General features: G+C 47.9%; 1 protein-coding gene across 2 annotated transcripts in view; it reads right to left on the bottom strand.

Annotated features, from left to right (window-relative positions):
- The window catches only part of LOC311379215 (myosin-9-like), a 43,143-nt gene that overhangs the window by 13,545 nt on the left and 1,931 nt on the right, over positions 1 to 27,667 (bottom strand). Inside the window, exons 2-21 of one of the 2 annotated variants that reach the window (XM_084488300.1) lie at positions 16,569 to 16,900; positions 14,858 to 15,014; positions 13,392 to 13,419; positions 12,937 to 13,030; positions 11,427 to 11,447; positions 9,112 to 9,204; positions 8,928 to 8,991; positions 8,167 to 8,265; positions 7,796 to 7,939; positions 7,118 to 7,213; positions 6,406 to 6,677; positions 5,800 to 5,973; positions 5,078 to 5,251; positions 4,752 to 4,866; positions 2,975 to 3,162; positions 2,195 to 2,316; positions 1,822 to 1,891; positions 1,070 to 1,230; positions 874 to 982; positions 431 to 562 (exon numbers count right to left, since the gene is read on the bottom strand). In XM_084488300.1, the coding sequence (XP_084344426.1) occupies positions 431 to 562; positions 874 to 982; positions 1,070 to 1,230; positions 1,822 to 1,891; positions 2,195 to 2,316; positions 2,975 to 3,162; positions 4,752 to 4,866; positions 5,078 to 5,251; positions 5,800 to 5,973; positions 6,406 to 6,677; positions 7,118 to 7,213; positions 7,796 to 7,939; positions 8,167 to 8,265; positions 8,928 to 8,991; positions 9,112 to 9,204; positions 11,427 to 11,447; positions 12,937 to 13,030; positions 13,392 to 13,419; positions 14,858 to 15,014; positions 16,569 to 16,895 (2,640 nt within the window). In that variant the 5' untranslated portion in view covers positions 16,896 to 16,900. The remainder of the gene's footprint in view (positions 1 to 430; positions 563 to 873; positions 983 to 1,069; positions 1,231 to 1,821; positions 1,892 to 2,194; positions 2,317 to 2,974; positions 3,163 to 4,751; positions 4,867 to 5,077; positions 5,252 to 5,799; positions 5,974 to 6,405; positions 6,678 to 7,117; positions 7,214 to 7,795; positions 7,940 to 8,166; positions 8,266 to 8,927; positions 8,992 to 9,111; positions 9,205 to 11,426; positions 11,448 to 12,936; positions 13,031 to 13,391; positions 13,420 to 14,857; positions 15,015 to 16,568; positions 16,901 to 27,667) is intronic. The other variant, XM_084488301.1, reaches the window with a different exon arrangement.

Here is a 27,667-nt window from a genome sequence, read left to right on the forward strand (position 1 = left end):
AGGAGGAGGAGGAGGAGGAGGAGGAGGAAGGAGAGAGGAGGGAGGAGGAGGTAGGAGAGTGGAAGGAGAGTGGAAGGGGGGGGGGGGGGGAGGAGAGAGAACAGAGGACGAAGGAGGGGAGAGGAGAGGAGAAGGAGGTAATATAGAGAGGAGGACTTTAAACCATGCTTACTGCACTTTATTATTCTATTGCGCCGTCTGTCCGACCAGCTTGATAATGGATCGGACAGATTGACAATTTCAGTCCCCCAGTATATATCTGATGAGACTAAGCATAGTCATTAATTAATCTAAACATTTCCCGTTGTTTCATTTGCCCTCAACCCTAGCAGGAACGTTCAGATGAAACCTGTCAGGCATTGTGAGGCCAGACGTCAGTAGACCGTCTGCTGCGCTCTAGTGGCCGGCAGTGGATGTGCGCCGCTCTCACCTGCTGCTGCTTGGTCTCCATCTCGGTGAGCCGCTGCTCCGCGTACGTCTGCCGCTCCTTCACCTTGTTCAGCTCCTCATCCTTGGCCAGCATCTCCTCCTCCTGCCTCGAGACCTGCAGCAGAGGCTTCACCTGGGGGAGGAGAGGGAGAGGGAGGGGAGGAGAGGGGGAGAGATAGAGGGTGAGAGGGAGACGGAGGAGACATCATAGATGAGGGTGGGGCAATATAGAAAAACTAACCATAAACGAAGAAGCTCAGCATGACATTGAGACTCCAAGGATTACATTAGGAAATACTATCTATTAATATCTGATATCATAGTGTTTCATTGTAGTCATTTGTAGGACATGTCTTCAACACTACTGAATTGCTGAATAGTCGCCACCAGGTACGGCCCTGGAGTCACGACCCCTGACCCCCAGGCCGTGGTTGCTGTGGTTACCTTGGTGAACAGCCTCCACCACTGCCAGTTCCTGAGCTTCAGGTAGGCGGCGCAGTTCCTCTGGATCACCTTCATGGCCGTCAGCTGCTGCTGCCGCTTGGCGAACGCCCTGCGAGGGGGAGGGGGGCGTGGTTAGCTAAGATCCACCCCTTCTGGTGCATCATGGGAAATGACCGCAGGCGAATGAGTGTCTTACTTGCGGGCCACGTAACCACGGCACCAAGCCTGGAAGCTGATGATGACGTCGGTGATCTTCATGTCGCGCTCCTCCTCCAGGTGGGCCAGGACTCCGGCCCGGAAGAACACCTTGCTCTGCCCGATCCGGTACAGGTTGGGGTCCAGCTCCAGGCTTTTGATCTGACCGGGGAGAAGGGAGCAACGGCTTTATAATGAGATGCTTCTGGTTCCAACATTAACTCGATTTCAAATTATTATCACAATCTAGATCTAGAATAAATGAGTGTAGAGCTTATTGTGTCAGTCCTTTATTAACCAAATACAACACTACGATTGAATATTTAACTAGATGTTTAAGTTAAATAAAAAATTTGTTCAACCATACAATAAGCTAGATGTAGATTTAGTTTAATAAACATTAACATTATCCTAATTGGATCATTGTAGTGATAAACTCGACATGAAAGGGATACTCGGAGGTATCTAAAGTGCCCGTTAACCACACTCAGATGAGTCGTTTCTGTTCGCTGGCTGTTTGCAAAACAACTACAATCTTGTGTCAACATCATGTTGACACACAACAGGTTCAAACGCTGACAAACCAGTGAACTCTCCTGCTGGACGCACAACAACTGATCTGGAACCAAACCACTGGTCTGAACATGGGTACGACATCTCGGCGTAATCCCTTTAAGACGGGTGAGGCGTTAGAAGATATCAGTTGCTATGGTAACCCCGGTTTTCTGAGAGGTGGTAACTAGGTGTTCGTACCATGAGCACGCAGGCCTGCTTGCCGTCCATGAAGCCCTTGGGGATGGCGTTGGGAGTGAGGATCTCGTACCTGGAGTCACCCACCAGGGGGAACACACACACACACACACACACACACACACACACACACACACACACACACACACACACACACACACACACACACACACACACACACACACACACACACACACACACACACACACACACACACACACACACACACACACACACACTTTGCATTAGTGGACGACACAACAAGAGTGTGTGTGTGGTCATCAGTTTGCGTGTGCGCATGCAGAACCACTTCTATGCGTGCGCTCCATTTTTGTCCAGTGAATGCTTTTGTTACACGTGTGTCTGTGTGCGTCACCTCTGTCTGAACTCCTGGAAGACGATGCGGTTGGGGAAGCCCTGTCGGCAGATCCTGATCCCCTCCAGGACTCCGTTACACCGGAGCTGGTCCAGGACCAGGTGGGGGTCCAGCTTACCCGCCTGCAGAGGGGAAGAACACACCCGGGTCAGACCTGGACTGGTCTGGGTGGGACCAGCCTGAACCTGATCTACGGCCACAGAGTAAACCATTCTACTGTCATGGTAACAAACGAGATCCAATCTACCTTCATGGTAACAGACAAGATCCAATCCATTGCATGGTAACAGAAACTCGAATCTACTGTCATGGTTACAGACTACATCCAATCTATCATCATGTAACGGACTAAATACAATCTAATGTCATGGTAACAGACTAAAGACAATCTACTGCCAGGGTTGCAGACGAGATTTAATTTATTTTCATGGTAACAGACTAAGTCCATTTTACTGCCATGGTAACGGACTAAATCCAATTTACTGCCATGGTAACGGACTAAATCCAATCTACTGCCTTGGTAACAGACTAAATCCAATCCAATGCCATGGTAACGGACTAAATCCAATCTACCATCACGGTAAACTAAATCAAAAGCATTAGACATGCTAGGCTGGCATTAGCTAACCTAGCATTCCAGCTTAAACGAGACCAGCATGCTACCATGCTAGAACCATCGTACACGTTCACAACAAGAACAATACAAACAGCGATGCTCTACACGAGACGCTCAGCCCGCAGTCAGGGCAGGACCCTGACGGGTGGGAATGGAGCCCGCACCTTCTTCTCGTGGTTGGGGATGATGCAGCGGACGAAGTTGGGGTTGGTGTTCCTGAGCGTGGCCATGAGCTTGGACAGCTGCTCCTTGTACAGCTGCCCCACCGTGCGGAACATGCCCTTGCGCGTCTTGAAGGCCCCCGGCATCTCGGACATCCCGGCCACCTTGTCCAGACCCACGATGCGGTCCACTGGAGGAGGGAGGGAGGGAGGGAGAGGGGGGAGGTGGTGGAGAGAGAACAGGTGAAAGTTAGAGAGGACATGACGGAGATTCAACAGCTGAATGAATCCCCTGCTAGGATTTAAAAAAGGGTCATCTTAAAAATCATAAATCCATTCATTAACAGGCATTAATTAGTCATCTTGTATTAAATATGTGTTTATTCATCTCACTTTGAAAGCCTACTTATTTTTATAAGTAGTATTTTTAGTAGTAGTTCACTTTCAACCATCACAAGTATTGAAAGTGAATTCGATACTCAACTCTGTTGAGTATCGAATTATCGTGAGTTTTGCAGCCCAAAAAACATCCCATAACCTTGACAATAATTATAGTCTAAGATCAACTCATGTCAACCGGGACAGGCCTCAAACTACCAAACAATGTTTTCCAGTAAAACATGCCGAGGTCCTGATCCTTAATAAAACAAACGTGAGGAAACACCACACACACAGTGAGGCCAGGGGGCGCCAGAGAGCAGGGTCACACCATGCTGAGGAACCATCCAACCACTTCAATGCAAGTCACATGAAACACTGGTGTGCACTGGGTAAACATCACTGCAAACCCCTCCCGTGTGGAGGGTCGTTATGAGTCTTGCATTACGTTGAAATCACACACATGTCCAATAAAAAGGGTGACGAAAACGTAGATCTACTTGGTGATTGCACAATCAAACCCATGCAGTTGGATATACCCATCGTTGTAGTACCCATGACCAACACCAGGAGTCCCCCAAAACACTATTACAGGAGAGAGAAGGAGACCAGGGATTAATGAGTGGAGAGAGAGAGACCAGAGGGACAGAATTCACTGAAAACATGAGAGACCAGGGATTAATGTGGCGAGAGGGGAGAGAGAGACAAGAGGGATAGAATTCACTGAAAACATGAGGAGGAGAGACCAGGGATTAATGAGGAGAGAGGGGAGAGAGAGACCAGAGGGACAGAATTCACTGAAAACATGAGAGAAGGAGAACTGGGAGGAGAGATACAGCATGGAAACACAAACAACATGGAAGAGTTTTAGTGCGGGAAGACTTGAAGATGGGAGACTGAGGATGAGGAAGATGGGGGCTAGAGAATGAGGGGGGTAGATTATGAGGAAGATGGGGGATTGCTGATGACGCGGATCGGCTCGAGGTCAACAGGCACTGATGAGGGTGAATAGATCAAAGTAAACCCGGGTCACCTGAGTCGAGGTGCAGAATAGGAAAGCGGTTGTAGAAATAGGCTCTCTGACAACTCAGAATCCCTGGGGGCCGTGGGGCCCCGTGGAGGGGGGATAACAGAACGGGGCAACAGAGAAGGATGAGGATGGAGGTCGAGATCAGGGAGGTCAAAGGTTAAGAGACAAAGGTAAGGTGGAAGACAGGGAAGAGATCAACAAAAGGTAACATGAAGGTTTCCTGTTTTCATGTATTTATACATGTATTGTTCATGTTCTCATGGGGTCAGGTGACCACCAGGGGTCAAGGGACCCCCAGAGTTAGATGAACCGGGGCGGTCTGGACCCCCAGTGGGGGACCGGGCAGTCTGGACCCCAGGGGTCTGAACCTACCATCCTTCCAGAGCTCGGAGACGAACTTGTCGGTGGACTGGTTGAGCAGCGAGGCCACGTTGTCGTTCAGCGGGTCCATGTTCTTCATCAGCCACTCATCAGCCTTGTAGTCAACCTGGGGGGGGGTGGGGGGGGAGCAGGGGGGTCAGGTCAGACATCAGGAGAAGGGGTGAAGGAGGGAGAAGGGGTGAGTGAGGGAGAAGGGGTGAGGGAGGGAGAAGGGGCGCTTGAGAGAGAAGGGGTGAGGGAGAGAGAAGGGGTGAGGGAGAGAGAAGGGGTGAGGGAGGGAGAAGGGGTGAGGGAGGGAGAAGCAGGGGGAGGCTGACCTTGCCGGCGTAGTGCATGATGCAGAAGTCGGCCTCGTCCTTGAGCTTCTTGGGACGGTGGAACTTGGAGTGCGTCCCCTGCTCCTGCAGAACCTTCTCCACAAAGCTCTTGTCTGTGGCCTTGGGGAACCAGCACTCCTCGTCCAGCAGGGCCAGGATGCCCGGGGGGTTGGCCTGGGGGGGAGGGGGGAGAACCACGATGTGAGAGAGAACCACAGACACAGACCCAGCCAACGGGACCAGGGAGGACTTCAAACAGACCGCGATGGAACCACTCTATAATGAGGGCTCCCCGGGAGAATCAGTCCTCAAACGAAGAACTATGTGGAAACATACGGCTTTGAAGAGGTTATTAAGAAGATGCTTTTGGTTCTAAACCCACCGGTCCACTGGGATGCTGAGATTAAGGGCAGATGTTGGTCGGGTTTAAACAAAGTGTGGGAAGAAGATAAAGCTGTTGTTTGTTCCGATTCTCTATCTTCTTCCCACACTTTGTTGTGGGGTTAGGGTTGATTGGTGTGACTGGTGTAATACCAGTACATCTCCAGTATGATTAAGAGTTGTACTGGTATACCCACAGTAACATCACCTGTATGGTTGACAGGCGTTACTGGTGTAATACCAGTTCATCTTCAGTATAGCACTACATCTCTGGCATGATTGATGGATGGGAATACCAGAACATCTCCGTTATGATTGACAGGTGTCAGTGGTGGACTCACAGGCTTCTCAATGAGGTCGATGCAGGGCTGCAGGTCCAGGCCGAAGTCAATGAAGCTCCACTCGATGCCCTCGCGCTGGTACTCCTCCTGCTCCAGGATGAACATGGTGTGGTTGAACAGCTGCTGCAGCTTCTCGTTGGTGTAGTTGATGCACATCTGCTCAAACGAGTTCAGCTGGAGAGAGAGAAGACGACGAAGATATTCAGTGATGTGGTCGCAAAACTTTAAAATAATAAACTTTAAAAAAACAAACAAAAAAAACAAATTTCACAGATCTTTCCAGGACAAAAAAAAAAAATGTTCTCACTGGTTCTCATGAAACAAGCACGTCTGTGCTCGTTTCGTGAGAACTGTGCTCGTTTCATGAGAATCGGTCTTCAGTCCGATTCAGTCTTCCCCTCTTACGCACTTATTGTAGGTTGTACGTCCTGGCACTTAATAGCATCTTTGTTGCACGGACGTGCTCGTTTCATGAGAACCACACACACACACACACACACACACACACACACACACACACACACACACACACACACACACACACACACACACACACACACACACACACACACACACACACACACACACACACACACACACACCTACCTCAAAGATCTCGAAGCCGGCGATGTCCAGGATGCCGATGAAGGAGGCGCCCTGCCTCTTGGTCTTGTCCAGCGCCTTGTTGAGCCTCATCACCAGCCAGCGGAACATCCTCTCGTACGTGGCCTTGGCCAGCGCCTCCACGGCGAACTCTGCCTGCTCCTGGGTCTGCGCCTTCTGCACGTAGTCCCGGCCCACCTTGATGCGGGGCGACAGGATGGCCCGCGTGAAGTCCGTCACGTTCATGCCCATCAGGTGGCACACCTTCTGTGCCGCTGAGAGGGGAGAGAGGGGGGGGTTAGTGTACCATGGTGGATGGATGCTTAACCTTGGGATGTTGATGGTCTGTGTTCAAGTTCAAGGTCATGTTCTCTGACTGGTAACTGGAAGGTTGCTTGTTCGATCCCCGGCTCCTCTCCAAGCTGACATGAGTGTCGAGGTGTCCCTGGGCAAGAGACCTCACCCTGACTGCTCCTGACGAGCTGGCTGTCTCTTGCATGGTTGACTCCGCCGTCGGTGTGTGAACTGTTGTAAATCGCTTTGTATAAAAGTGTCTGAAAAACACCCTAAATGTAGTGGTATCTGTGGCGTACGGCAGGAGGACTTCTTGCTAAGCTACTCTCTACAGTACTTCAGATGTTCTGCGGTGTTGTCTGGTATTAAGACCCCGTGCTAGCTGTGCTCTACAGGAGACCAGGTGTTTGTGGAGTTGTACCGGTGTTGTCGGGCATGGAGGCCTGGTCAGTGTGGCGCTCCTTCTTGAAGCTCATGTTCCCCAGCTGGAGGACGGAGGACACCACCTTCAGCATGCCTGCAGAGGACACAACACACAGGGGTCAAGAACGACGTCAACCCAGTAACCTCTGTTCAACCAAGAAAACTGGGTGGTACCCATCAACTCTGACCAGTCTGACCATTAGAACATTTCAGATCTTTCTTCTGTTTCTGTTTCATGTCAAGCATCAAGTCAGACACCTTTACATTCATGTAGTTGATTGAATTTGTGTACCCCTTTTTAAACTGTTACTGGTATTACTGAGCTTTCAGCCACCTGGGATGAACCCAGTAACCAAGCCTCTGCTGTGCCCCCCAGTACCCCCCAAGTGTGGTGGGCGGTACCACAGGGTAATAAAGCAGTGCTGCCCCTTAAGTGTGGTGGGCGGTACTGCAGCGTAATAAAGCGTTCTGCTGCCCCCTATGTGTGGTGGGCAGTACTGCAGGGTAATAAAGCACAGTTCCGCCCCCTATGTGTGGCGGAGGGTACTGCGGGGAGTAGTAAAACCCGCTGCTGCCCCCTATGTGTGGTGGGCAGTACTACGGGGGTAATAAAGCACAGTGCTGGCCCCTATGTGTGGCGGGCAGTACTACGGGGGTAATGAAGTGCCCTGCATACCGATCTGCTCGTCCTCGGGGATGCTCATGATCTTCATGGCCTCCAGCGTCTCTGTGAAGAGGTCCTTGTCCTGCTGGCCCGGGATGGTCAGGTTGCCGTTGGAAACAAAGCGGTAGTTGTTGTAGCCCTCCAGACACAACTCGGCTGAGAGAGAGAGAGAGAGAGAGAGAGAGAGAGAGAGACAGAAGCATTTCATTAACCAACAGGTTTTATTTTTAATAATTATTGTAGGCCTCGGTAATGCAACACCCATCATGCCAAAAAAAATCTCTTCAAATGCACAGATTAAGAGCAAGAGAACGAGTGATGGCTTGTGTTTTTCAGATGGCGTGTGTGTGCGTGTGCGTGCGTGCGTGCGTGTGTGTGCTTACAGCGCAGCTTATCCCCTGCCCCAGTGAGCATGTAGTAGAAGATGTGGAAGGTCCTCTCATCTTTGGCCTGGCGGATGGCGCGGGACTTCTCCAGCAGGTCTGGGGCCAGAGGTCAAGGTCTGCACCTCACTACCATCTCAACACGTTAGAACACTAACCAGAGCGTTTAGTCCTGGTCCCGAGTGTGGAACAGGACCTCCTGACCCTGGTGTAGGGGCCCTACAGGGATCTCCTGATACTCATAATCCTACAAAGTTATGGCCATATGAGCTTTAGATCTTTAGTGGCATCTACTAACCAACTGAGATGTTGAGAGTGAGGAGGTTTAAATGGGACATGGGATATTCCAGGGAGAAGCTGATGGAGTTCAAACTATGTCAATAATTTTCCAGGGAGGAACATACTGACCACTAAATGGATCTGCTCTCCTAGTCTGTTTAGAGGAGGAGGGGGGGGGTGGACTGACCACTAGATGGGTCTGCTCTCCTAGTCACTTTAGGGGGTGGGGACTGACCGCTATGGGACTGATCAACCTCCCGCGCTTCAAACAAAGTAAAGAAAGTGACTATCTCAAATTGTTCTGCTCTGGAGTTCCTTTACGCACTTTGGACCGGAGTCTCTCTCCCTGTAGAATGTTTGACTGTGTAGGGAAGTTGATTGAAAGGTGGAGCAACTCGTCTTCTGATCGATAAGCTGACTGTATTGAGGGGATGTGAGTGAGTGACCAGCCGGACATATATATATAAATAAACAAAGGATACATGTTTCAATGTTGGCCCCAACGATGTAACCGTTGACATCAAAGTTGATTCTGATGAACTTTCCCTGGAAAAAACGACAGAAATACATGGTCCATCAAAAGACTGACGCACAACAAGTTGTGAGTTACGATCCATAAAACAGATCATCTTTTCCGAGTTCAAGACAAATTGGAAGAAGTCTTACGAATCGGGAAGAGTTGTCATTCTTGACGGTCTTGGCGTTTCCGAAGGCCTCCAGGATGGGGTTGGCCTGCAGCAGCTGCTTCTCCAGCTCCCCCTGGTGGACAGGAGAGGAACAGCAGGAGAGAGAGAGTATAACGGATGAAGACACCCATGAACCAACGACAGACCGCCACAGGCAGGCATCTTATCGCTGTACCAGCGGATATCATCACCACCACGGTCAGGGCTACACTGGGGACGGAGCCAGGGTGTGGGGGCGGGGCTTAATACTCCTCTCTCTACAGGGCGAGTAGACACATCTGCGTTCGGTTATCTGCAGAGTAGGTTCACTGTGTTCCGTGTTGACAGGGCTGTATAATAATTGTTCCCGTATGAAACGACTTAGGATCCCAACAGAGAGCATTCAACACAAACAAACAGGACATATTTAACAAACAGACACACGACATATTACACAAGGACACACAATCAACAGACAGACGCACACAGATCAGATAACATGTAGAAAAAACACATGTTATGAGTTAAGAGATGACTATCAGAGTTATCACCGTCACCTTAAGAGCACACACACACACTTTGGTTTAAGCATTTATACATTGTCTGATTGATGGCGTTGGAGCAGCTGTACTTAATGAGAGCTTGTGGACGTTAGCGGGAAAAGGCGGATGAGCAAGGTGGAAGCGCTGGGGAGAACAGTGCTGTTGAGTCGCTCCTGGCAGAGGATGAGTCGGACGGGGCCAATAAAAACATGTCAGTACACCGCCTAACGTCTGACAGCTGCACAGCGTCTGACAGCGTCAACACCGTGGGTGGAGGACACCCAGCGCCACAGAGAGAGAGGCGGCCACACACACACACACACACACACACACACACACACACACACACACACACACACACACACACACACACACACACACACACACACACACACACACACACACACACACACACACACACACACACACACACACACGTCAGAGGGCTCTCAGGTCTGTTGGTCCGATTCCCAGGGCTGGGTGGCTCATCATATTTCTGCAGAGCAGCGGCCCCAGGCTGGGGTCAGGTTACAGCATTCAAAGGGCTTCGTTCTAATAGGAGGGATGCACCACTAGAACGGACAATGATTCACTGAGGATTAACAGGAATCTTCACACGCCGTTATCATCTAATCCCAGAGTCCTGCTTTCTACACATGTTGTGATGGAAAAACAACGTCTGCAACACATCTGAAAGAATCGTAACAAAACATCCCGACCGATTAGGTCAATGACGAGGAACGGCAGAATGTTTGGATTCAGATAAGAATCAGTCTAAACGTAGGTCGCAAAAATATCACCTCAACATTACATTTCCAATCGAGGATATCTTTAGATACCGATACTTCATTTACCCCCCGATATCAAATCAATATGTTATCAATACCAGTCTTGGTGCATCCCCCATGACCACCTGTCCCCCGTTCACACCCACACAGTACCTCAGTGTCTCTGGTCAGAGATCTCCATCTCCCTGATTAACCACACGTGTGTAAACATGCTGAGGAAGGCAGGAGGTCTGAGAGCAGAGACACTGTTACTGCAACACATGGCTTCCTGAGAAACAGGCGGAATCACTGCAAAGAACACCAAGACACTGTAGCAAACAGATCCAACATGGACACACACACACACACACACACACAACACTGCACAACACAGATCCAACATGAATGAACACACACACCACAGATCCGACATGCACACAACAGATCCAACATGGCCGCCCGCACACAACACAGCAGTACATTTCGCTGAAAGAGTCCGCCAGGCATATTGGTAACAACATTTCCTCTTGACCGAAATACATCCCATAATCAACATTCCCTTCTGACCTCACCCCCTCTACACATCCTACTATTGTCTGGCGCAGTCTTTTAGCAGCAACACAAACACACACACGCACACACACACACACACACACACACAGCTTCCACCGATGGACTCTGTGTACAGACTTCCTGCGTGCTTCCGATTGGCTGAAAAGTCAGGACGCCCTTTGACCTTAAAGACACCAGGTGACCCACCACAGAGCGCTCCAGCGAGAGGAGGGGGAGGCGAGAGCGGAGGGAGGGAGGGGGGGGGGGGGGGGGGGGGGGGGGGGGGGGGGAGTGATTGGAGGTGGGGGTGATGATGGGGGCTGTGTGTGTTTGTGTGGGCTGGGGGGGGGTGATGTTGTAGGGAGGCACCCAGGGAGGAAGAGGAGGAAGAGGAGGGCGTCCGAAGCAGGGAGAAGGAGTAGCAGGTGGAGGGAGAGAGAGAGAGGGTAACTCACATGTGACAGGATCGAGCTGTTCTGTTGGTGGGAAGAGAGAAATACAAGGAGCTCAAAACGGGACGGCGCTTTATATCAAACCCCCCACGGACACTGAGCAGCGGCCAGGTGGAGGAGGCTAGGCCCCGCCGCGAGCTAACCCCGCAGAGCCAGCCAGCCACAGAACTATCCATCTAACAGTCAGCCAGCCAGCTAGCTAGCCATCTGACAGCTAGCCAACCAGCCTGCCTTAGAACTAGCCAGCTAACAGCCAGCCTTAGAACTAGCCATCCAACAGCCAGCCAGTGAGCCTTAGAACTAGCCATCTAACAGCCAGCCAGTCAGCCAGCCTTAGAACTAGCCATCTAACAGCCAGCCAGCCAGCCAGCCAGCATTAGAACTAGCCATTTAACAGCTAGCCAGCCAGCCATTTTGACCCAGGATCTACATTCTTGTCAGGAGCTCTGAGTTACAGAGACGAACCAACACTGAGCCAAGAGAAACGAGCTCCAACTTTAAAGAATAATCAATCATAAATCCCAACAGCAATGCTATTGCGCCAACTCTGGTAAAACACGTGTCATTGCAAACGCAGCCTCCATTCTGGGCCCCGTTAAACGTGTCACACGTTCTGACCAATGAGAGGAGGTTGTTCATAATGACCAGTGTTTTTTAACCAGAGGGCCACATTTCTTTGGTTTGAGTTTCCATCTGTGGTCTCTCTTTAAAGCTGGGCAGAGCCGGGGAGAAGGTCTACAGGGCTGCGTGCCAGGAGGCTAGAAACGGCTTGTTTACCAGAACATCTGCCATGAAAGACTTGTAACGTGGCTCAGTGGATATATATTGATGAATAACAGTAGTGCAAGATGTTGTTTGGATGTTATTGATCAACAGGAAGGATGAGGAGAGGCCAGAGGGGCTGGAGACAAGGTGCTGAGAGGAGAGGAGGGAGAGGAGAAGAAGAGGGAGAGGAGGGGCTGGAGTCAAAGTGGTGAGAGGAGAGAAGAGAGACGAGGACGAGGATGAAAGGAGAGGAAGACTGGAGAGAAGGGAGTGAGACAGAAAACACAGGAAGACTAGGGACAATAATATGGAGGAGGAGAGGGAGAGAAGAACAGATGGGAGAGGAGGTACAGGGAGAGAGGAGGAGGAGAGGAGATTAGGGAGAGAGAGTGGCAGGAGAGGTTAGAGGGAGGCAATGAGAAGATGTGAGAAAGTGGAAAGGGACCGAAAGTTAAAATAAAGAGGAAAAAATAGGTGGAGGGAGACAAGTGATGGACAGAGAGGAGGAAGTGTGTGTAGAGGAGAGGAAGGGTGGATGGAGAAGAGGTAATGAAAGACAGCGAGGGAGATATGTGAAAAGAAAGGGAGGAGGTGAGGACAGATTGACAGTTTGGTGAAGACAGGAACTGGAGGAACAGAGGAAGGAGAAAGGTGAGAGGAAGGAGATATAGGTTGATAGGAAAGGAGTGATAGGGAAAGGAGTGATAGGGAGGGGAGGAAGAGACGGGAGGCAGGGGGGAGAGCTCACCTGGTCTTTCTTGGTCTTGTGGGAGGAGGCTACATGAGCCAGATACTGGATCACCTTCTTGGTGTTTTCAGTTTTACCTGCACCAGACTCTCCTCTGTGGAGGGCGAGAGAGACATACACGAGAGAGAGAGATAGAGAAAGACACAATAAAGAGAGAGACGGAGAGACGGTTCAACAAACCATGATTGGGGAAGCAGAACACAGAAGCAGAACAAATTAAGATTCAATGTGGTGATTCAGGAATTATTTTTTAAATAACTTAAATAGTTTGTTTGGGTTTCTTTGAGTTTAAGTTATTGAGCTTATCATTATATATAGTATAGTATATTTATAGATAGTAAATTATGCATACATCATTATTACAGAGAAAGGAGAGGGGAGAGAAAAAGAGGGAGAGGAGAGAGAAAGGAGAGTGTTCTTGGCGTCTTGCTGCAGCGGATCTGTCGTGAACTCACGTGCAAAGGATGGACTGATCTTCACGATCTGTGGAAAGACATGAAAACACAGTCACAACATGTACACTAACGCAACAAAAAGGACCGAAACTCAGCCGGCACTCATTATACAAGCTGTAAACAGCAGCCTTTTGACTCCTCAGGAAGTCTAGGAGTGGTGGACAGGAAGTCGATATCTGGCTTCCTGTGTGAGAAAACGTATCGAGACTCAACACTTCTCCAGCGATTCTAATGCCTTCCTGTAAGCAGAGACAGGATGATGTGACTGAGGGGCCCAGGTGATAAAAGACGAGCCAATAAAATAATGTTAATGTTTTACTGTACTAGCATCGAGGGTAGCTTCTTAAAGTACAGTCTAACCGCGTTCACAGGTTTGATTCTAAGAATAAATGTTTTGTATTAGAGATAGTAACTATAAAAGATTATTACCATCATTGTTCTATAAATAAATAAAAATTAAAGTAGCTTTAATCAGCATTGCATCGAATATGATTTATACATTTGTGGGAAAAAAACATAGTACAAAGGCCTGGCGATTTAAAGTTACGACGTCCAACTGTTTATGCGGCAGGACTGGAGGATTTATTGACAACAGCAGGGAGGAGAACTGGGCCCAGCTCCAGGAGACCAGCCGAGGGGACCACAGCTTACACAGACCAGATCCAACATGACCCCCCGTGACCCCCATCTACAAAGACCAGAGCCAAGACGGCTGGGAGTTGGAGGTCTGCGACCATGTTGGATCTCAGATGGCGCCATTGTTCAATGTTGCAATGAAGGAGCGGTTTAACTCTTCAACAAAATCCTAAACACTGTAGTTGTAAAGTTTAAATATGTATAAGGTGTGTATACTTGGGGGAAACACCTTAAAGATGATGGATCTTCTGAACCCTACTGAAGATAACTTCTAGTAAATTCAGATAGGAATCAAAACTGGTGGATATTAGTTTTGTTTTTTTAAGCATTTCACTTCAAGGGAGTCTTGAGGTCCTGATTGGGAAAGGGGGATTTTGGGGTTAGTTTTTGTAAAACTAACAAAAAATAAATAAAATAAATAAAAGTTGGCCTATGCCAGATCTTAAGGGTCTTTGTCGCTGCCAAGTTTGAAGAGATGTCATCCAGTTATTTGCCGTGATTAATCACGTTTTGTTTATAAAAATATGATCCACTGTGAAAAGGCAATTCTACGCCATTAGTCACAGTCCTTCTTTGTGGGGGCCGCAACAGAAAGCAGCAGTACTCAAATTAAACGCAAGCAACTGCAAAGACACTTTTGAACAGAAACAGTCAACTGGAATAATACAAATGCCCACAATAAGCATACAAGGTAACAACTGGGAAGGTAGCAAGCTAATACGCTAATAGTAGCAGGATCCCGCTGCAGCAGATAGCAAGCTAATTGGCTAGCCATAGCGGGATCCTGGCGCAGTAAATGTGTGCAGCGCTATGTGGCGTCAGAGGCTTACCCTGCATCATGCTTCTGTAGGAGGTGTCGGTGATGGCGTAGATGTGCGGGGGCATCTCGTGCCTCTTCTTGCCCTTGTACATGTCCACGATCTCCTCGGAGTAAATGGGCAGGTTCTTGTAGGGGTTGATGACCACACAGAACAGGCCAGAGTACGTCTGCAGGGAGAGGAGGAGGGGGGCTGGTTAGAGTCGGTACGGTGCTGTGGTGGTTCATCAGAGGCTAGGCCCGATAGAGCTGGATGCTAACCTACTGGCTGCTGTTCCCTGGTACCTGGGATTCTAGGGAAATGTGTGCACTTTCTTGGACTCCTCTTGGAGGTGTTCCTATAATGCAATGCTTCGCCACCAACACTGACCGCCACCGTACACATGGTACAGAACACTCTGATCCGGCCATCCCTCAACACCATACCTCACCTTAACCATTTCTAACTTTATCCACATGCATAACACGCTTTAGCTATCTAGTGTTTAATGAAGTAGAGCACTGGTCCTCATCTTATAGATTAACGATTACACTGAATAAACTATTTATGACCATGCAATTATACATATTTGTTAAAATCTTAAAAAAGGCAACAAAAAGCATTAGCATTTATTTGTTTTGAGAGTATTTGTTTCCTGAACACACTCTTGTGTGGTTGCACAACATGAGCCACACCCCAGCCAGATCAGACCGGTCTCATGGGAGGTTGGAACCAGTCTAACCCTAACCCAGACTGGATTTGAAGCAGGGTTTCTCAATAGGACCCCCATAGACATCTACTCCCCTCGTATACAACATTACACTGATAACTCCAGCCACACACAAAGCCCTGTGGTTCACATCGTTCTCCCTGCCAGGTCATTCCAACTATCTGACACGGTCTCCCTCTCCCAGTCTCTGAGGGAGAGAGAGAGAGTGAGGGAGGATGAGAGAGAGAGAGCCCGGACTGGGGCCTCTCAACCCTTGTTGGGAGGAATGGGAGGAGAAGGGAGTGAGGAGGAGGAAGAGAGTCGGGGGGTGAGGGAGTGGGAGGCAGCAGCAGGGACAGGGGGAGTAGGGGTGAGTTCCACCACCCGTTAACATGACGGGGTCAGCTAGGAGCTAATTCCCCGGGCCCTGCAGCCAGCCATACATGGCATTCATTATGGTAACAATTACTGCAGCGTTTAGAGTCCATATCCAGAGATCTGCTACTGGAACATACCACCATAACCCCCCCCCCCCCATCCTACATATCCTCTCAGGAGGCCATTGTTCCCAGCAGCATCCTGTTTACCAACAAGGAAATGCAGATAGAACAAGAGACAGATACAAGGGAGAGACGCGCACAAAGACCCGACTGTTGGCTTACACATTAACTAGTGCACTGCCTGTAGAGTTAGACTCCTATACCCAATACTCACTCCTCTACAACGTGAAGGTCAGGGAATGTTTATACTCTGATAAGGAGCAGTTTGAGCTGTAAAATTGAAGCTAAAACTAGAGCAGTATTTAAAGAGGCCAAGAGAGGAACAGAGTACTCCCTACGTACTCAATGTATTCTTCACAGAGAACTTGCATCGGATGAGGCCTGGCCAATATTTCCTAGACTCTGCATAGCCTCCCCCCGGGATTGTTAGTGCTTGGCACTTGGTTCTATGAACATCCTTACTGTACCGACAACATTTCCTCACATGATTTGTATTTGAGTAGTATTGACAGTAGTAGTATTCCTGAGTACTCACGTAGATGAGCCCAGAGTAGTATCTCTCCTTCAGGTTGTGCAGCACCGAGGCCTCGTTCAGGCAGGTGAGCTCCGCCATGTCCTCCACCTTGCTGAACTTGGGCGGGTTCATCTTCTGGATGTCGTCCTTGTTCACCTTCACCTTCTTGCCTGAGTCGGCCAGCTCCACCATGCACTCGTCGCCACGCTCCTCTCGCACCGAGCCCGCCTCGAAGCCCAGCCGCTCCGACGGCACCCACACCAGCTTCTTGGTGGCCCAGTCCGCCTGCGCCAGCGGGTTGGTGACCATGTTACGGTCCACATACAGGAACTTATCAGCGTCCGACATGGTGGCTGCAGAGAGAGAGAGAGAGAGAGAGAGAGAGAGAGAGAGAGAGAGAGAGAGAGAGAGAGAGAGAGAGAGAGAGAGAGAGAGAGAGAGAGAGAGAGAGAGAGAGAGAGAGAGAGAGAGAGAGAGAGAGAGAGAGAGAGAGAGAGAGAGAGAGAGAGAGAGAGAGAGAGAGAGAGAGAGATTTACTAGGGCTGGTAAGCTCTGCTCAGTCGATATGCATGTTGGACCAAACTGTACTTCGTTGAACCATCGCTGTACTTGGACAATCGCTGGCGTCACTTTCATAAGGAAAAAAACTCTTCTTATCCATTATTTTCAGGTTGGGAGGGACATAATGTGACTGATGTGCTTTATCTGTGAGTGATGGGTTATATTGTTAGAAATTATAATATGAAAGAATGAACCATAGTAATCGTACGGTTTAATATGACTATAAGACAGGAGGTCAAACACCCTTAAGGATGACCGTTGGTGTACTGACTGAACTTTAACTTACTTCCTCCTAACAGCACTTATCCAGGGTACCAGGTACTGTGGCCAAATATGGAATCTAGAAATAACGTGACGATTTCTTTTTTTCCCCTATCGTCTGGGAGTAAAGTTGGTCGAGTTTCAGTCCACCACGATTTTCTGTGGTTGGCTTGAGCCCTGTACTTTACAGACATTTCTAATAGTAATGTAAAAATTAAAAACTAAAACCATAAATATAAGGACATAAAATTTAAAACAGGCAGAGGGGGAGAAAGATCGAGAGATTTAGACCTTGGTGTGTAAACACCTTTACACACCTTCAACATATCAAAAATATAACAAAGCCTTATACACTTGTACATGCATTATGTTTATGTTATTCAGACAGATTCTTTATCCAAAGCGGTTGTGATGAATTAAAAAGGTAATCTGGCTCAGGATCAGTTATATCAGCAGGAATGGTCAGGAGGACAAGGTGGAATCGAACCAGGAACCATCTGCTGGGGTCAGTTCAATAAATGACTTCTGACTCTGTCTCCGTCTGCCTGGAGGCCAACTAATCAGACCAAACCCATAAATACGAACATGAAGAGTTTTATCTTCTAGTGAGAATCATAAATTTGGTTTGGATCTGCTGATCGCGTGCGCACATCACCGATTGTTTAATAAAGCCCATAAAGCCTGCTGGTTTAGTGGAGGAATGCGAGCAGACAAGGTCTGCAGAGGAAACTTCTAGGGTCGGAGATCGCCCCCATGGGGGTTATGGTGTGTTCCAGATGCCTCGGACACCAGCCTTCCGAGTTGCACTTGTGACGTAATTTCCTGTCTCGTAGCACTTACAGCGTTCCCAGTCGTCTTTGGGATCGTGTCATGTCATTGGCTAGTCAATGTTATTGTTGGCTACATAAGCCTCTTTAGCAAACCAGCTTAAAAAACGAACACCCCAACTTTACATTGTATTGTACGCACGGAGGTCAGGTGACCCCGGTCGTGGAGTCATTCTCTGTTCCCATCCTGACGTCAGACCGATCAGCTGTCTGCAGGCTCCACCGCTCAGAGACAAGGAGACACCACTCATCTCATTATTACGCTATTGGAGTCATCCAGACACACAATCCAACGATTATGAATGTTATCAGTGATATCAGGAGGAGGAAGTGGAGGAAGGACCTTCCATCCCGGTTGTGACAGTGTGATGGAAAATCCATGTTTACTCTGAATCATTTTAGCTTTCTTCTCTTTTCTTTGCGTCATTTAAATTTGTTATTTAACTTTTGTAAGCAGTGCGACCTCATGCATAGATCTGTTTGGCAGGAAGACTGGAATCTCTGGCCTTTAGGTAAACATCTCCCACCTTTGATGTAAGGACAATGCATTACAGAGACAGGATGAACCTGTACCTCTTATCCCCAAGGACAAAGCCTTCTGGGGGGGGGCTATTAGAAGACTGTTGGGGGCTCAATGCTAGAGGGGACGCTGGCATATGCATTCATTAAAAAAGGTTAATTTAAATTTTTTAAGTCTCATTCGTCCTAGACGCAACATCTCACAATGAAACGGCCACGTCACTGGTGAGGAACGGTGAGGTGGAGAAGACGTGTCATAGAACCGACCCACGGTGCTCACAAGCTGACATACAACTCAACGGGGTCAAAGGAACGCCAACCCTGTCATCCCACCTTGGTTCTTCTCCGAGAAGCTCTTAATCAGAGAACCATCTGCCAGGTCCCTCTGCCAGCAGCAACTCACCAGCATTCAATCAGTCAGTGTGGCATTCCCGGCTTTCTTTCCCAAGAAGGGATTTATGGTGATGCACAACATGTGTGGAACATTTCAGCCTTATGTGGCTTTTAAAGTGATAAATATGCGGTCTTAGGAGCGCTAAATATGTGAATAAAAGACGGGAGTGAAGCGTCCCCGTCTAGATGGATCTGTACATCTGGTGCACTATGTTAGAAGAAGCTCGCAAGAACATTTGTCATGTAATTAGCCAATTACCGATAAAACCACCACTAAAATCACTTTGTTGTTTATTGTTTTACATCAAACAGTCTTCGGCGAAATCATATTAAAAGTTATATTTCAATGACTTTATAATGGACAGGCTTCCTAGCTCTCCTCCTCAGTGGCTAATGCAGTGATTGACTTATGAGCAGTCAACATGAGTGACACGTCTCCAAACACAAGGCCTTCACTGTGAAAGTCCTGATTTAACGTTCTTCTGGGAATACTGTGGTTTTGACGACCTTGTTATATCACAGTTTACCTGTGTCGCAGGAACTTTTCAAACTCTTGTTGGTTTAACACCCCACCTCACCCCCCTAACGACGGCTGCTAGGGGCAACCACCCGTCAGGGTTGGCAGGGCGGCAGTTAAAACCACAGGGGATCTGGAATATCCACACGGTTAACGCCGTTTCTGCCCATTTACAGTCCGAAATTCCGGGATCCGTTATCCCCGCCCATAACTTTCCACTCTGGGAAGCCATAGTATGCTAAAGAATGTTTAAGTAGAACTTTCAATGCGTTTCTGCCACTGATGTGAATCAGAGGGTTCCTTTCAAATAAAAAAAGACCCACAACATACATTCTCTGACCAATTCGGAAAGCCAACAAAAAAGATCACTACCCATTAGGTTCTAGAACTTCCACAGAAGTGTTCTTGATTAAAACAATGGATGGATGCAAGGGGTTTCTTTCAAATAAAAATGAGGTTCTAAATCTTCCACAGAAGTGTTCCTGATCCAAACAGTAGATGTTCAGAGGATGGGCAGGCCTGAACGAGAGCAGCTCAGGTCGACCGTGGTTTGAACCACTGTCAGCGTGGGTAGAACCACATCTAGGGGGTAAACAAACGGAGTGGCTGAACCAGTATAATCAGTATAGAGCATGCAGAGGCGGTGAATGCTGGGACCTGGGGAGCCGAGGGGTGGTAAACGGAACATGCTGCACTTTCACTGGCGCTGGGTTTCTATGACGACACCTCATTCCTGCCCTGCAGGAGGTGAACGGGCCACTCTTCTTCCTCTGGGTTAAATAGGTCCTGGTGACCAGTCACCATAGGAGATCCACACTGAAGAGATACCTTTAGTGTCCTATAACAGCAGGATCCTATAGCAATAGTTCTAGTAGTAGTTAGTAGTATCCTATAGCAGTACTAGTAGTAGTATCCTATAGTAGTACTAGTAGCAGTAGTATCCTATAGTAGTACTACTACTAGTAGTATCCTATAGTAGCAGTATTAGCATCCTATAAAAGCAGTAGTATCCTATAGTACTAGTATCCCAGCTTAGTGTATCCTATCCCCCCCCTTATATGTAGGGGTTCAGCGAGTCGCTCTCTAGCCTCTTCTGAGCCCCAAAGCTCCTCTGCACTTTAAAGTCCAACAGCCCTCTAAGCTTTGCTAGTCACTCCAATATTGATTTAGCTTTGATTGTTCTTAACATCACCTGAAAGTCTCTTTGGATAAAAGCATCTGCTGGATGACTGATGGTTGGGATTAGGGATAAGAATAACTCCACATGTTCACGGTCTAATAATCAGTGCGTGCCGACATTCACAAAGGCAGCAGTGGATCATCTGTAAGAACTCTGACTTACTATCTTAAACGCACCACGCTACACCTAGAATAAAAAGTATGACACAAATAATCAGGCTTACAGCAAGTATGCATCGCAGCACTGAAGATTTAAGTCCTCCTTGTTAAACCCTCACACAGCTTCTCGTTTCATCACACTTGGCTCATCTCAATCTCTTCTCCACTACCAACTTTAGGACATGATTTTGCAACTCATCCAGTATGATAGGGCGGAGGGGGGGGGATGTAATGAAATATAATAGTTAAACCAGTGTTTAACAAATACTGCACGCACGTTGGGGTCCGGACGAGGACACGCGTGTGCACAACATATGACTCATCGAGAACTTCACAACTCAGATTTTTTCATTTCACCACAAACTTGACACCCTGGACTGCACCCCATGTGGGGGGTCGTTGAAATCCTCCCTTAGGCCACAGCGTGCAACTTCTCAATCCTTGAGGTCCCACACAGAGGTTTACAGTGCATCAAATAAAACACGAACAACACAGTGATTTAGCGTGTTTGTGAGGACGGAGGAACGTGCTGTTGTTCTGAAGCAGAGGTTCATTTCAGCCCGCTGCATTCTGTCATGTTTGACCACGTCCCGGGAGGGGGGGCTTCTGATGACCTCTGTACCCCCCCACCCCCTGTTGTTGACACTGCCTCAGACAGCTTCCCTCCAGCTGAGTCCCCTCAGCCTCCTCCACATGGCCCTCTCCCTCCCACGACAACATACGCCCCCCCTCATCCTGTGGGAGGACATAGGAGACGTGGAGCAAATTAGTCTCCCTGATGACCCGCTCTGAGGCTCCACGCTCCGCTGCCTCCACACACACACACACACACACACACACACACACACACACACACACACACACACACACACACACACACACACACACACACACACACCTCTCCCTCCCCCCCCTCATCCTACTTTTTCAGTGCCGCATTCCTTTCCTTCACCCTTTATCTGAGAGCAAGAGACCAAAGGAATTCCAGTAATTTCACTTGTGTATCCCTCCTCCTCCTCCTCCGGTCTCCCAGACCCTGCCCTCCACCCCAGACCCTCCCACTCCCAGCAGACCCAGGGAGGTTGACTGTAGTTGAAAATGTACAAGAAAGTACTGGGTAAGCCGAGTGGCCTCTAGGGTAAAGTTGTATATATATATATATATATATATATATATATATATATATATATATATATATATATATATATATATATATGTGTGTGTGTGTGTGTGTGTGTGTGTGTGTGTGTGTGTAGTTTCTCAAACAATTTACTTTGTATTAGTTTACAAAGTAGTCCATATGATGTCCAACTATAAACAGGGTGACGGCCGAACGACCGCGACAGCAGAGATCACAATCATAGTCTACTCTTTGTTGTCTTTGTAGCACAAACAAGAAACTAGGGTGAACTAATTCCAAGACACACACCCGCTGTTGCGTTCCAGTTTGATTGTTATCGAGTGCTGGGGCGACGTGAGAGACTCTGGCCTGGGATGGACTGAGGCAGCAGCATGTATACAGTACACAGGGAGCTGCCACACATACCAGCAGGGTGTGGCCCAGAACGGCACAACACAACTATATCACACCACAGACAGAGGCTGGGGATTCTAGACATGATCTGACTTAAGTTCAGTGTGGTTGAAGTTAGAAACTCATTTGTAGATGCTCAGATGTGTGTCATGATTCCACTTAATTGAAGGCTTGGTTGTTCAGCCTCGCTTGTAAAGTTGCTTTTGGACCAAAGCAACCCCTTTGGTCTGCATCTGACATGCGTGTGCCTTTGTGTGTTGGGGTCTATCCCAGTTGAGGCAGGAAGGAGTAGTGAGGAGGGGGTGTGGACCGCAGGCAACTAGGTATGGGATACATGGGTTTGATTCCCATGGCCACAGACAACCTGTAGGCCTCCATGAGCAAGACATTTAACCTCACCAGCTCCTTTAATGATATGCAACTCAATTAACTGCAACATAGTACATACTGAATTAGGTGTCTGCTACATGACTAGCTAATTAGATGTTTCCTGAGGTTAAAGAGGGCCGAATACAAACCAGGGAGCCGGCCAGCAGACGTTAGCCATCGCTAAACTTCCTCCCACAGACCCACAGTACAGTCCATGACACAGATAGTCACTGACACATTTCAGACTCTCAGGAGAGCAGCACGAGGGGTGAGATGAGCCACTAATCTATTCTGGTTTGACTCTCTCTGCTCCACATCCAGAGTACCACAGAATGAAAGACCTTTTTAAAATACTAAGCCCTCCACAGTGTCGTCAGATGGCATCAGTATTGTTACGTTTCACTGGTTAGTTCAGGTCACGTTACAAAGACAAACATGGCTTCTCTCTTCTCTGCAAAGGTCCAGCTGGCCTTCCCCTCTCTGCCAACTAAAACCTCCCCATTCTGAACACTGTGCTGACGTCCTCCGACTGTGGAACAAGCAGTCAACTGTGAAAACATCTGACAGTCCACTGAGCTTCCTGGGCTGCTAAAGCAAGATTACCAGGCCTGCTGAGTCTTCAGCACAGTAACCTATTAACAGAACAGTCTATGACAGACAGGACGGTTCAACCTGGAACTGGTGTTGCAGTTGGTAAAGATGGTATTCTAGCAAATGCTGCTACAATAGTACAACTAGGAAGGGTAGCCGTTCGAGGGGAAAACCAGGAAGAGGGGAAGGAAAACCAGTTAGCAGAGAACAGAGTGCGGCCACAAAGACAGGAAACTGTGGGAGTGAGACGAGGAAGGGAAACGCCCAATGGCAGAGCTACCCACAGGCCCAGCATGGCCGCCTTTAGGGTCCAGACATCCATGAGCAGTATGCCATTACCTGCCCTTGGCTAGGAGGAAATAGGTTCAGGTCTACACTGGAAGACTGATGTTGACTCCACGCCACCAGAGGGGGTTGTGAGGCTGAATCCCTGATGACATGAGCATTTTTTGTGGGTAAAGTTCCCCCTCACTACGAAATATCCACTATGTGCTACTAGGTTATTTTCTTCTGATGGATCTACAGAGAAAAGATTCGACCGCACACTGGACAAGAGGCATACTTACATGAAACATACATGAAAAAACATACATGAAATATCGGTTGTCAATAAGTATGCATCGTCCCGGTGTTAACGTCCTATCATTTAGACTGATGAGCCCTCCAAGCCCCTTAGAGTCTGTCCTCAGCAGCTCAACTCCCCTGCAGAGCTCCAAGGCCACACTCTGATCAAGCCCATCTGCTGCTGGACTCCATTCCTACCCTGTGAAGACACCCTCTCACATTCCCCTCAGCCATCTTTGTTTACTTTCAACTATTTATTATTCACAAACACACTGTTTGTTATTGTTCTGGGGGAAAACTTAAGCGAGACCAGCTTTGAGCCAAACGTCTCTTCTGAGATTTTTCTCCAACACTGACAAGTGAGGAACGACTTGAGTTCCTCCACAGATCTTCACTGAGCCGTGGTGGTAAGAGAGCACAATGGTCGCCCATGGCCTGAGATGAGATTTCTTTACAAGGTTATCTTTTGACTAGCAAACCTCTAATGTAAATGTGCTATATAATTAAATGTTATTTTTATGGTTTTCAAAGTTACCTACACGCCTCTCGGGAAGATAATCTGAAGAGAGTTTTGATTCCTAAAACCTTAAAAAGAAAAAAAGAAAAAAAAGAAAAAATATATATATATCATTTCCAAAAGGTATTTTACTACAGCCCCGCGCTAGAAGGACCAGGACGGCCAGTAGAACATGTGCTACTGGTTGATTCAGAAGTGTTCCCTTTGTTCCTCAGCAATGTTCTCCTCATATTCTCCTCCAGGCCTCTGTCTCCTTCTTGGGAACCGGGAGAGCGAGCACAGAGGAAATGACAAAACGGCAAAACTATTTAGCCATTTGTGGAACTGTGTGTGAAATATCACAGGGAGCAGGACTGTGGTGTTTTCTTAAGAACGTACGGAGGTCCACCGAGGAGGAGGAGGGAAAATAAACCCCACGCAGCAGAAACAAACCTAAATCTTTCTCCTCCGTCTGCATTCCTGGCCAGGAGGGCACAGTAAGTATCCCATTTCCTCTGGTATGGGGAGGCAGGCGCTGGAATCACCACCACTAAACAGACATTCCCATCACTAACCAGACATTAACCATCACTAACCACCACTCACCAGACATTCACCACCACTAATCAGACATTCACCACCACTAACCAGAAAAGTAGTTACACTGAAACTTCTTATATGAGTAACAACGTACTTTACAGTAGAGGTTATAATGATCCAATTAAATATAGTATGACTTGTGTAAAATCAAATTAAACTAGATGCAACTGAAAGATAATACATTTACAACCGAAACTAGGGTCAAATTTGCCATCCAATTTGCCTCTTCAGATTAAGCTATATTAGGGTGTAAGGTCCCTCAAGGATACCCTTCAGAACAGCAGATTGTGTTGCATTTTGGCTCCTACTATGGGGGCCATTTTATCTTCAAAGTCTTTGACAAATGAAAAGTTTAAAAAAGTCAAAAGGAAAAAAACGGTTGCATTTGAAAATATGCTTTGGGTTCCATTTTATGATCACGCCTAGCTTAACGTGGCAGCGTTAGCATATCACCGAGGCCACAGAATACAATGGCCTGATTTGTCCATATATCGAGCTAGTCCCAGCCATTAGATAACAGTTACATAATCATTTTTAACGAATGTGAAAGAAAGTGGAGCGGGCCAGGCGAACCATCTGCTGGGGTGCAATCACTCTTAACCTCACCGAGCAGACTGTAAAAGATGTTCAACAGGTAGTATTAGAGCCCAGGCAGCAGATTTATTCTGTTGGCAGTAGTGCAGTTACTTATTCTCCACTGGTTCACCCCAGAGCAGCTAAGCCTGTTTACTTTGTGTTCAGTCAGTGTTATCGCCGACGGGAGAAAGGTATTTGGCCCGACCGGGACGCCCGCTCTTATGAATCAAAGTCTGCCTCAGCCCACTACGGTCCAAAAGCACTAGAACAGTCAACATTCAGATCTACGCCAACGACTGCATTCAGAGAGTTAGCGTACTAGTCTGCCGTCTCTGAGGGTAGGGGGTAGAGATCTGGAGTGGGCCCGGTTAGTGATAGTTAGAGGGTGCTGCTGCAAAGCACGTTTCAAAGTTCACTCTCTGAGGCTGTAAAGTGAGGGAGTATAACCGTGGTCCAACAACGCACCTAAACAGAAACCACCAACCTAGCTACACCCACACATGCAGAGCAGGTGTCTCACACACACACACACACACACACACACACACACACACACACACACACACACACACACACACACACACACACACACACACACACACACACACACACACACACACACACACAGGAAGTGCTGTACTGCTTTGCCCAAGAGACAAACTTTTAGCTTACTTGACTGAACTCAGGAGATGTCGTTCAACATCTAGTTGCACAACAATGCAGACGTGCCAAGTTCATTAGTATCAATTAAATATTTCACACAATTTAAAGAGCCTGAGGGTTTCACATGATGGGGCATGACAAGCCTCCATCTTGCTGCTTTTCAGCGTTATATATCAGAACAACAAGTTGCTCAGTGGGTCTACAATTTGTGGTGGAGAAGTTACAAGATGGCGGCCCTGAACTGAGTTCATGAAACTTCAGCTCACATGATTGTAACCATGCCAGTCATCTTTATGGACAAAATGTATTCCAAAATATAACTGGAAAACTACTTGTGCAATAAAACTATTCTATCGCCCCCAATATATGACTCCACAGAGGTGAACAGGATGTGACATCATACCTCCTCCCCCTCCCCCTCCCTGGCCCCCGAACAGGCCTCTGGTCTATGATCTAACCATGACCTCATCATTTACTGCTACATGCTGAAAGGCGGTTCCTCGTGTAATTAAACCACCATCTATAATAATCACACGCTGCCAAACCAAGCGAGGCTCCTCCACAAAGAAAAAGTAATGGAGGTAGAAGCTGTTTAGTGTTTGGAGTGGCTGTGGGTTAGGAGGCATTTCCTGCTATTGTTTGAAAACCAGCAGAGGTCTACAGGTGTGAGGGAAGAGGAGGGTGCAAACACAGGAACCACCAGGAGCAAGAGAATGAATGCTGGAGAACAAAGGGCTCAGAAGACGAAGAGAGAAGCCCAGCAGAGCAGACAGAGATAAGAGAGACAATCGCGGTCCCTCAGGTATACCCTTGGGAACACACAATCCCTGGGTTACCTATGTGCATATGCCTTAAAGCAAACTGAACAAGATACTTAAAAAGAAAAGGCCACCATTCTTTTCCGAGCTCTTGACCAAATCATAGAAGTGTTGCCCGACACGCTATGGATTGGAACGAGGAAGGATTAAACGATGTTGGCGCCTGCAGGCATGACCTTTGCAGTATAACACGCAGCAATTAACTTGGATTGGCTCATTTTAATAATGCATGTTTACGCAACACCAATGATGGTGCATCAATCAAAACGTCTTTATTTAGTGAGGGGAGTTTGAGCTAAAGTTAGAAAGGTTTGGCTAGGGTTTGAAGTTTTACCGTGTACTGTATCCATAGACTAAAAACTATAAGATACAGGCGCAATATTGAAAAGGGAAACGATATAAATGAAGAAGAATATGGTCATCAAATGTAATTAAATTTCTCTCCACCCAACCTCTGCTAGCATTAGCTCAATGCCAGTCAAGTTAAGTTAAG

This window comes from Micromesistius poutassou (genome assembly GCF_964030765.1).
Source record: "Micromesistius poutassou genome assembly, chromosome: 1".
NCBI lineage: Eukaryota > Metazoa > Chordata > Actinopteri > Gadiformes > Gadidae > Micromesistius > Micromesistius poutassou.